Consider the following 12,138-nt stretch of genomic DNA (forward strand, 5'->3'; position numbering starts at 1 on the left):
TGGTTGGATTGGAATAAGGTTAAAGTTAAGAGTTAGGGTTTCAAATTTCAATATCACTTAATTGGGGTTAGTATTGACCTCGACCCGATGTTAGGGATGTAATTTAAGACCGGCTCAACCTAAGTCCAATCCAATCCATATTCGATCCCATCTATTAATAAATATACAACATTCAAACCAATTTTACTGTATAATTGAAATCGAATTATATAGACAGGATGAATTCATTATCCATATTCAATCCAATTATAAACTAATTTCTTCTTAATGGATCAAAATTCAAATTTCAACAATCAATGAAATACTTTGCAGTCCCAATTATAAGCTAATTCCTAGCTGACAGCCCAGCTGTCAAGCTGTCAGATCAACCTTTCAAGTATCAACCCTTCGGTTTTGGAGACTTTTAACAAGTTTCTGAGATGACTTCACTAAGAGCAAAGTCCGTTCGTGTACTCTTTGAACAGCCATTATAGTCTTGTATTGAGAATATACTTTGCTCTGACTGAATCCTGTTTCCAAATTTATTAATGTCCCCGTTGCAGATAGATCGGATGGAAAGGATAGAGCCGTGAATGAATTAGCTTTACTCTCTCTTCCATGGGCCATGGCTGTAAGCATAACCCTGTCATGACTCGTGAGAAAAAACTAGCGGAACTCGGGAGATGCTTTATGAGCTGTTGGACCATTCATTATAACCCACGTCAGCTATAAACAACCGTGTGTCACAGAGGGCCGTGGAGTTAAAAACCGGATTTGCTCCTCACACCAAACTCACAGACACATCCCACTATACATTGAAAATATCAAACATCGTTCATACTTATGTACCATTATTCACGGGAGATCTTTCTAAAGCACGTGGGAATAAGTCGGATGCACAAGCAAGTGAGGTCGTTGTGAGGCGCCCTATGTGAACAGAAGATCCCATCTTGTGGAGGAAACTGGATCTATTCTTTACATATGGTGCCTCACACGGACCTTACAGTCACATCCCACTGTATATTAGAAGCATCTCCTATATTTATATGTTATTATTTAGGGAGATATTCCCAATACATGATTTACAGGAAACATATACCCACTGGTTAAGGGGAAACATCTACCCTTGAATAGGAGGCGTACAAATTGGCCCCTTAGATCTAACATGCAAATAATGGCAAATTCTCGTTAAGTTTGAATTTCCAGTTGAACTGAACACTAAAAGATAAAATCTCAATGACCCTCTTTAGAACGATTTGGGAGCTCGTTCGAACTCCCCTTCATTTCTCTCATTCAAGCCTTATTCCTTAGAGTTGACCACCGGTAATTTCTCTGCGCAGCCAATCTTCTTCTTCTTCAGCAAATACATCGGAGGTCTAAAAACAGAGCAGGTACTCGCTCTATTTTGCAACCTAGCTTCTTCGTATTTTGCTTGTGCTTTGTCATTTAAATGCCGAGAGGTTTTTCTATAAAATCAATTCTAATGCATTCATACTTCAATGCAGTGTTAGTGTTCTTGTTCAAGGCCTTAGGTGGTAGTTATTCCACCAAATGAGGCGTTTAGTGTCCGATTCAAGCGGATGAATCGCCGTTAACAACATTCACACGTTAACTTGAAGTTAAATTAAATAAAGTGACATGCCTCCCTCTGATTGGAGGATGCACACTTTCAATGAATAGATGGATTCACAGGATGCAAGCTCGAGTTTGGAGGCAAGGTTCAAAAAATCATTATATATCGACCCGTATCAGCCGATACGTATTGTATCGGGAGAATTCAGATATGCCCCTACAAAGGGTATATTGGGGTTTTGACCTGTTCAGGGGGTGAAGGAACCTTAAACTGCCCCCCCCCCCCTGAACTGGATTTAAAAAAAAAAAAAAGTAAAAGAACTAAAAAAACAAAAAATAGGACTGATACGCCCCTATCGGCATATTGGACATATCAATATTTAGAACCTTGTTCGAAGGTGATGGTGTACCCTTCAATGCCAGCCAAACTAATCCTGTGATTGGGAGGTTTGAAGGCCTAAAGCAAGGTTAAAAATATCACAATGTATCAGGTCGGCCGATACATACCGATAAGAAATTGATACACGAGACGTGTAAAAATCATGTGTTCCGTTTCTTTTCGTATGTATCGGCCGATACAGCCCCGTATCGAACTATTTCAAATCTATATCGATTGATACAAGCTCAAAACAAGCCAATACAAACCAAATCATTTTGGTTCCCCTTGTTCCATTAATTTATATTTAATACTTAATATCTCTCATTAATATTCTTTATTACTCCTATATTTAAGTCTAACTTCTTCATTAATTAGTTAATTACTCCTATATTTAAGGCAAACTTGAATTTAAATTTGAATTTTAGTGCCTAATTACAATTCTCTCATTAATTATATTAATTAATGACTCTCTTTCATTAATTTCATTTTGTTAGTGTAAAAACAAAAAATATTAACAATACAAAGCCTAGTCACTAGATTTTAATGCCCATAATTTCGCCACTAAAGTCTAAACCACTCCTATTTGTTTGTTGTAATTATATGCATATTTTGTTTTAAATCAATTTTCTATTCTCTTAGAAGTGGTTATTAATAAATGCTGAAATTAATTTCTAAAGTTTATATACTAATAAATATTAAGATAATTATATTGGTTATCTGAAAATTGATGTATATACATTCACATTTTAGTTATTCCATCATTTTTTAATGGTTACTAATTACATCTCGATATGTCACATTTTATATAAACATTAAATTATAATTTTTATATTTAAATGACTTATTTATAATCATATAAAACTTATAAGTATTATTAATAATATATTTTTTGTGATTTATTTAAATTTCTTAACATATTTATGCACATCTTGATTTTTCGCCCCTATGGTTGTATCCATACATATCCAAAACATACCTGATAAATCCCTCTTAAAATTGTCTTCCCTATACACCTTGCATTTTGGATACCTTGGACCTTGGCCTAAAATGTGCTTGTCACATTCACTCGCTAAAATTTTGACAGAAAAAAGGGGGTAAATTACAAAAACCCCCTTGTATTATGGGATCAGTGACAAAGACCTCTCTATACTTTAATTTGCAATAAAGACCCCCTGAACTTTTATATCGTGACAAATACCCTCTCAACCATTAAGTGAAATCATGAAAGGCATTAAATTACCAAAATACCCCACTAAACTTTCTCTATTTTCTTTTTCTTGCCATTTTCTCTTAATACTTGTATACTCATGTTTTTCTTTTAATGAAAAACTAACGTAAATATAACTGTTGTTGAACTCAGAATTCACATAGACAACCTCAAATCATTAGGAAAAGTGCAGCTCTGACCCTTTCTTCAGTGGCTTACAAGACTCAAGTGTGAAGCAAGTGCAGCTCTGACCCTTTCTCCACTTTAATTTCCCTTCCCATCAAACAGAGGAAAGTTCTGTTCCATCAAATAATCCTCAGTTTCATCTGGTAGCAGCTCACTCTGCTTGGCAAGAAAAGTATGCAGTAGATAACCCGTAACAAATAACAAATGGGAAGGACTCGGTGCATTTTTATTTCGACTTCACAGAAAGAAGCCGCCAGCGTGCCCTCACCCTCGCAAGCTAACCAATTCCATTATGTGATTATGAGCAGAATTAAATGCCACTTTCATAGAATTTGAACCGTCTCCGTCATCCTTGCGTGGCTTGCTGAAAGGTGTGATAACCCAAGGTAAGAGAGGACAGCAAGAGCCCCCCAATACATATTGAGGAACCAAATTGCCCTCACTCAGCTTAGTGGGAGTTCCATTCAACAGTTCCTTGGATTCCTCAACCTACAAAAAGAATTTCGTCTGGCGTAAAATGGTGCATGGATTCATTGAAATTGGCCAACTAGCAGAAATGTCCAAGAACCTACCTTCAGAATCCACCAACACGTGCAATAATGGCCCCATCCTTCCCTAACCCATTTACATCAATATGAAATTTATTGAAGCCCAGAACGCCACAACAATTGGGGAGAAAAATCCAACTAAAACCTTCAGTAGTTCTCTTAAAACCAGAGGTTAATTCAAGCAAATAAGGAAGCTGATTGTTCACCAACTTACAGACCATGTAGAAAGCACGATAGGAACCAACTGAGTCATGACCAAATCGCCTCCCAAGAGACTTGAATGGAGCGGCGTGAGCCAACCGGAAAAGATGAGTAGGCGGTGGTGATAGCAGAGGCCATGAGAGAGATGAGTGGGGAGAGATGCTTGTGGTCTCGAATTTTCTTTTGCTGGCGGTGCCTCTCTTCCCTTCCTTGTCGGCTACACCGTTAGTCTTGCCAAGCTTATTTGCTGGAAAGGGTAATTTGGGGATTTAAAAAAATTAAAATAACTGAATGAAAATATTTTTTGAAGTTAATTGACGGAATACCAGTGAAAGGGGGCATTTGTCTAACGACTAAAGTTCAGGGGGTCTTTGTTGCAAATTATAGGGGAGTCTTTGCTATTGACCCTATATTACAGGGGGTTCTTTGTAATTTATTTAAAAAAAATCAGAGTTTTTCATTGCCCCTTTTACCTCACTTTCCCATGGGATTTGATTCCACGTCGATGTTGGGATAACACAGCCAACACACCAACGAGCCAGTCCTCGATTGGTTGAGAGCTTAACATTTACACTACGCAATGAGACTACGAGAGTGCTGTCATGTCAAGTCATTCCTACGACCCAATGTGGTATTGAAGGACACCAAATTCACAGACCAGAGCTTATATATCAATATTTGGTGGCACATACAATCGCCACAGAACCAGTCAGGTTGATTACCAATTACCATCCACCAGGAAATCCTGATCGCGAATCAAATTCATCAGCATTCAACCACCCACATCGATATCCAAGTAACAGACTAGGCTCACCATATCAAGATTTTGATGATCCCGGGTAGGGAAAAACTTCCACCAGAATCATAAACGATTAAACATGATGCCCTACTTATTTGGACAAATTCCAAGGATAAAGGGTAAAGGAATTCTTGCAACGTCTAATCAAACACCCAGGAAAACAAAAAACAAAAAAAGCAAGGCTATCTTATCTAATTAAGCACATTCCTTGGAAGCATTGAAGTATAAGCTGAGACACAACAAAAAGAAACAGGCTTCTTCTGGCCTTATGAATAGAGAATGTGAGTGTGTTGACAAGAAAGTTGGCTTGTTCTCATGGCGTGATTCTTGCTCGACCTTTTGCAATCCTCCTAGCAATCACTTTCCGTCCACCCTTAGTCTCCTTGCTGTTTATAAACAGCAAGAACATCAGTTACAGGATTGTCATTTTACTTGCAAAGATACATATGATAGATGAAAGGAAAAATATTTACCGAGCAAAGAATCCATGGGTTCTCTTACGCTTGATGTGGCTGGGTTGATACGTTCGCTTGGGAAGTAAGAGCATCGGTTCCCTTGAAGGAACATCCCCTAAACAACACAATGTGCACAAACTTAAGCTACAAACACTAATTGAGAACCACAAGATCAGAAGTGTCAAAGGCAACATGAGTAAACATGAAGGGGATGGACAATTGAAGATAGAAACTCTTGACCATTCTGCATAATGTAAACATAAGCAACCAGAATTTTACTTCAACTGGTTGCTTTGTAAGCTGCAAAATATAAAGTTTTGATTTTGCACCAATGTGATTCACCCAGCTTCTGGCCCTTTTGAATGACTTGTTTGCTTCTGTTTAATTCTTGCCTGAAAGCTTGAACCACTGATTTTTAGGTTCAGATCAGTTCAAAATATGAGTATATCCATCAAACCATGATCTATAGTTTAGTCAAACACTAGTCAGGAAGAACTAACCTACAAGTCTACAACCTTTGTCCTGGTTGCCTTTCTCTGGCCAGAGTATAAATTAATAATTGAATTAATTTTAAAGTAAATGTTTAAAACCTGGCCTTTATAATGCTGTAAAAAACACATCTATCTTGTAAACACTTCAACATCACAGAGCCAGTTTATATCAAGGTTTCCGAACCGTCGTTGACCCGTACAGTCAGACCGTTTGGCCCAGGAACTGTCCAGGCAACTGGTTCCGTTTTACCCCAAACCCGGTTTTTGGCCAAAAACCGTTGAAAAAACAAAGTCCATTGACCCGGGCGGTCAACCGATCGAACCGTCGACCTGTCGACCATTCAACGGTTTTTTACCATTTTTTTAATCTTTTAATTTGTTTGTCAGAATGGGCCATCCATTTGAACCAGATGGTCGGACCATCGACCCAGAAACCGGTGGCCAAAACGGTTCCGATTCCGGGTTGCTTTTTAAAACGTTGGTTTATATAATACTAGTTGAGTGGCCTGTGCTTTTGCACATGCAAGAGGTGGGGGAGGGGGATGGGAGGGGAAATAGATGGAATAAAGTTTTGGGGTGGTTGTCTAGATGTGAGCCCAAGGCATTATGTAGTAAAAGATACTACTAGTACATCTTCTTTTTCTTTCTATAAAGTTACACATATCCATCTTGGGTCTCTGAACTATACTTCAGCTTTTGCCCTTCTTATTTTTGTATTAGTGAAGCCCTTGCATGCTAGGCAAGTGGAGGGCCTCTTGACTTACTTTTTCAAAATTTATCTTCAATCACAGTTATCCGCTAATAGTAGGTTGAGCAAAAGTGTGGAGCGTCAAAATCTAATAGGTTATAGTACTTTATTTAATTTGAAGACAAAATCGTAGATACAAAATTTAGGAGAATAATTTAGTCATATCATATGGTGCAATAATTAAATTTAATGTAACATGTACTTTGAGCACAAATTAAATTCAGATGTAATGTAAGAAGGGAATCAAATACAAAACCATTAAATGGGATGGAAAAACAATCCTTAAAAAATAAGGACAGGATGCAACTAACTGCCTCCATTTGTGTCAAATGAAGGAATAGAAAAGCATTTTCAAGGCAGTTCCCTAAGCAAATAAGTACCCTATGGGGACCCAGTTGTGCTATGTCTAGACTTGGAGATTTTAAGTCAAGGAACAAGCTTGCACTTCTGAGATGTTAACTAGGCAATGCCTTGACCACATAGGCACTAAAAACAGGAAAAGGCTTGCTTTAGAATTCTTTATATATATTGGGCAAAGAGAGTGTATGATGTTGAGCCCTAAAGGTCCAACAAGCATATTCACCTCTTCACCCTCTATTCATAGCAGAGATTTCAGCTTCAAACTCAAAGCCTTGGCCCTGTTTCCAAAAAGACGTTGACCATTAGGCTAGTTTTCAATTTTAAAAAGTTTTAACATTGGGCAGCTAATATCACTTGAAGGCAAAAACAAAGTGAGGTATAGGGTCAACATGGAACAAGGGACTAAATCAAAAGCAAGAAATGCAACTAAAGCAGGAGGGGTTTCTAGAGCCTGAGGCATGATCAACATGCGGAGGCAAATACCTTAATGAAGTGATTTATGGAAAATTAAAATGCAGACATAAAACCTGTAAGTTTAATTGGTTAGTGTAATAAAGGTTGTGGCCATGCAGGTTCTATTCCTACATGGGCTTAATGTTAGACTCTAAAATCAAACTACAACTTATAATATAGTAACTTATCTATTAAAGCATCAAATTCAATTAATCAAAGTATAGCAACATGAAGTGAGGCACACCTAGGTTCAGGTGAAACACCCTACAAATTGAGCCATACCTTTGAGCCTAGGCAGGGCAAGGCATGCCTTTCAAAAGCATGGGACTGGGGGATTCGACACTTGGAAAATCCAAACAGTCAACAACTTGATGAATAGTTAAGGTCAGTGGCATTGTCCTCAGTGTGACAAAAATAGAGATTAGGGAAGTTGCTTGACCTTCTCTTATTGGTAACTGAAAACTTTTATTGATCATTTGATTGTAATACATACTGAGGTACTAATCTATATTGTAGATACCAATTCCATGCCCTTCAAGGGCATATTGCAGATTCCCCCCCCCCCCACCATGTACCCTTAATTCTTTACCCTGGAAGTGTTATTTCCAAGTACATCCCTTCCCTTGTAACCCCAGACCCTGACAACAAATCTGCCAGATTGTTTGCTGATTCTTTTTTCCTGATCGGTGAGATTGTTTGCTGATCTTCTAATCCAACAAAACAAAAGGTTCCCCAATGCTATTAGTGACCTAGCCTACTTTACCTAATTATCATTACAGTATGTTTGAAGAAGAGAACAAGAAAAAGGAGAGATCAGCAGCATTTACAAAGAAAGGCCAATGGCAGCAAAAGAGTGTTGATGAAAAATATAAAGGAAAACTAAAAGAGGTATATGCTTATAGTTTTCTATCAGTAGGCACATCTAGTTATGTGAACTTACTTTCTTAAATGAGTTAACCAATGACTGAAATTTTAAACACAACTGTGACCGGAAAAATCAAACTCTAAGGCCTGACCCCACTGACGACATATAAAATGAACAAAATATGCCTAATAACTGAAAATACATAAAAATTCAGAAATTTCCAGTTTTAACATGCTTGCTCTTGCACCAATTTATCAGTGGGTACAAATCAGACTGCATATTATTATTAGAATTGAATTGTAATTTATTCCTCTTTCTATGCTCCCTTTTGTAAATCACTTGACAGGTTTCATTATGACTCTTAATTGAAACTTATGACACTGGTAACCCAAATCCCTTCCCTCATACTATAGTAGGGCTTATTTCTAACCAAATAACTCATGTGTATACCTTGAAACATATTCCCCAGGCCAAAGAACTCATATACACATCATTATCATTCCCCGTCCAATCTCCTCATTCAATGAATTCAATGCACCACTCTGATAATGCATCCTTACATCAACCACCTACATTCCTTACCAAGTTACCATTGAGTAAACCTCCTCCATAATGATCAAATTCTTCCATAAGCTCTCCGGATGTTTTGTTCAGAGTCACCCCATCAACTTTTGTTAAAAAGAGTTACCATCATTTAAAACTATTTTGAAATGTTGGTCCAATAGGTAGAGAGTAGAAGCTGCAGCAGCAGTCAAAAACAGAAAACATAAACAATAAGCAAGAAGACAAGAAAACAAAAGCATTTTCAGTCCTCAACATCCTGCAGATCTGGTACAACTTATCACTGTAGCCCCCTGAATTTGATTGTAACACCACCAACCTATCACCACTTCCAGCATGCAGTAACCTCTAGCTTGCATCTGTCTCCTCTGCTCCTCCCAGGGAGTGCTTCCACCAAGTTTCCCACAGTATCACATTCCAAGAGAGCATTCCTTACTGTTATACTCTGTCAACCATCACATTGGGCATGACCCCCTTTTTATGCAGATAAGTCACCAGGAATGGTAATTAGCAACCATTAAGATAGTTTTCATATGGCCAATAGTTATCCATGCCTTATCTCAAGCATTCAATTTTTAAGTTTCGTAATGTTCTTCATCTTTTGTATTAACCAGTAAGCTGCAACCCCAACAAATAGTATAGTTGTCTGTCTTTCTTTTTCAAAAATAATGTCACAAATTTTCTGTTCATTAACCAGGATTACAAATCTTTCTTTTTTTGATAGATTATGAAAATTAGGATTATGTCACGGGTTTTTGTTCATTAAGGAGGAAAATTAGGATTACAAATCTTAATTTGGAAAGGAAAAGGAAAATGCACTTCAAAAAATATATGCCACAAGATGCTAAATGCCTTACTTAGCTTAGTATGATACAATTTTATAAAACATCCCACATAAAATTATGGTCCAACAACCATGAATCATCACCACTCATCCACAATAGTTCAATACAATGCCATACTGAAAATTCTCAGAAGTCATTTCAACAATGCAATACCCTTGTTTTCCCTCTGTGATATTTTTCAGTTTTGTTTGTAATGTTGAGTATTGGAGTTGTGATTTGTGGTGGGTAAAAAGTTTTTTTATTTTTTCTTTTGGGTGACTTCTTGTCACCTTTCTTCTATTTTCTCTTTTCTTTTAATAAATTTTATTTTTATTACTAAAAAATAATCGGTGAGCTTCAAACCCAACAAATAGCATGGTTTCTTCCTTCTTTTTCATAAATAATATAAGAAGTGTCAGTTTATTAAGCAGGAAAGTTAGGATTACGAATCTTAATTTGAACAAAGAAAAGCAAAACACACCTCAAAAATATAGGCCAGAAGATTTAGTATGATACGATTTTATAAAACAATCCACCTAAAATTACTGCCCAAACAATGAATCATCGTTACTCATCCACAACAGTTCAATGCAATGTCATTCTATGAATTCTCATAAGTCTGTTTCAACAATGCTATACCCTTTTTCTCTCTATGATATTTTATCAAAACTGCGAAGAAAAAGGTTTCTTTTTTTCCCTTTCCCTTTCACGATATGCTTCACAGTACTTGAAATTATTGAAGTACAACCCCATGTATTCAACCAACAACTTTAGAAATAAAGAGAATTATTTCCCATCTCTGGAGTCCGGTGCTTCTCAGAACCAACAAAGAGATGAAATAAAAATCTGGGTTTCGGTAAAAACAGTTAAAACGTAATCGAATCCCACGTCTTGAGGCAAATACCTAATAAAATAAATCGAATGGAGGACAGCAATGATTCAAATCTCCAAATGGAAAAAAAAAAAAAAAAAAAAAATCACAGACAGGAAAGTAAAAGGCGACAAAGAGAATGAAGGATTACCGTCCGGTAAGAAAAATCGTAGTGAAGGAAGGCCGCATGGATACAAAAAACTTTCAGAAGCCACCTTTTGTGGGGTTGCATCGCTGCTTTCCCGCAAATGGAGAGAGGCCTGGAACTTGGAAAAAGATGGACACAGTTGTGGGCATATTTCAGAGCTCTGGACGACGAGGCTGTGAGTTGAACTTGGTTTCTGGTGAAGCAATGGATTGAGGAAGCGAGTGAACAGAGAAGCGCCAGTCCGAGCTAAGGTTTTGGAAGACATTTTTCTTCAAAATCTGTTGTACCATTAAACCCTAAGGCGGATGAAAGGAAACTGCAGAACCCACGGTCCAGGTCCAACTGCTAGTTTTTGGAGTATTTTTTTAACTGGTTTAACAGACCATAACGGTTCCCGTTGTGGTTGGGAAATGGAAAATACATGGGCCAGCTTGGGCTTTCCCTTGTTGTATAGAGATAGATACGTGACAAGCCCAATCCAGTACTTGTCTTTTGTGACGGGCTCAGTAGAAACACAATCCATATGGACGGTGCCAACCGTGAACTGATCAGTTGGTATTGGTAAGGTCACTGGCTCACTGGGTGGTTATGCCGTTATGGGTAGGGTCCCCATCAAAGCAAGAAGAAATCTCGTCCCAATACACAGTCTCAATAACGTCCCAACAAGCCATTGCAGCCATACATTGAGAATCCGCATGGACGGTCCCAACAACCGTCCCAAGAGCCGTTGCATCTGTACGTCAGGAACATCTTGCCACGAATGACAAGGGAGATGTTCCCAATGCACAGCTGCAATGGTTCTTCAGACCGACCGGTTGTTGGGACTAGATTGCCCATGGATCATGTTCATGGCTATCGTCGTCAGAATTCAAGTACTCTAGTCTAGTTTTGGATGTCGAGTAAAGAAGAGAATATATATAACGTTGTGAATCATGGAATCAATATGATGGAGAGACTGGGTTGAGCTGTGCCTGTGATACATGATAATTCATACAAGGGGTAGCTTTGGCTTATGGGAGATGGGAGTGTTCAGGATTTTGGGTTTACATTACAGGATCTAAGGGCTCCATGGTGGGACTCCCAGTCCCCATACTCCTATCCTATGGCGATAGGAGATAGCACTCACAAATTCTCAACTTTCGATTTGTTGTTGTTATCTGTAATTTGTATAGCAACCAACAAGAGGAGTTGGGGCTGCCTAATCGTACTGTTGGTGCCAAAGTGAGAACCTTCTGACCCAGACCAGAGTTCTGTAGACCAGAACCAGATCTGACCTGATTAATCCGCCTTCCAACTTTTTATTTCAAAACGAGAAAGTTGAGAACGAAACCAGTTAACAAGTACGAATGCATGAATATGAAAAAGACAAGACTACAAGTTCTGGTCAAGGCTCAAAGTATATCAAGAATTTTTGTTGATCCAAACTCCTTTTAACTTTTTAATTTCATAATCAGAGGGAAGTCCTGTCACATCTTTTTAACATTTCAAAAG

General features: G+C 37.9%; 1 protein-coding gene across 1 annotated transcript; it reads right to left on the reverse strand.

Annotated features, from left to right (window-relative positions):
* Positions 1-4,863: 4,863 nt before the first annotated feature.
* On the reverse strand, positions 4,864-11,021 carry LOC148846923 (Ribosomal protein L34). The gene is made up of 3 exons (XM_088949559.1): positions 10,651-11,021; positions 5,345-5,441; positions 4,864-5,257 (listed from the first exon to the last, which is right to left on the reverse strand). Exons 1-3 carry the CDS (start codon positions 10,910-10,912, stop codon positions 5,185-5,187), a joined length of 432 nt encoding a protein of 143 aa, XP_088805685.1. The 5' UTR covers positions 10,913-11,021; the 3' UTR covers positions 4,864-5,184.
* Between the last annotated feature and the right edge of the window lie 1,117 nt (positions 11,022-12,138).

The sequence above is a fragment of the Nelumbo lutea genome, chromosome 6, assembly GCF_056320005.1.
Source record: "Nelumbo lutea isolate HS-2025 chromosome 6, American lotus-T2T, whole genome shotgun sequence".
NCBI classification, from domain to species: Eukaryota; Viridiplantae; Streptophyta; class Magnoliopsida; order Proteales; family Nelumbonaceae; genus Nelumbo; species Nelumbo lutea.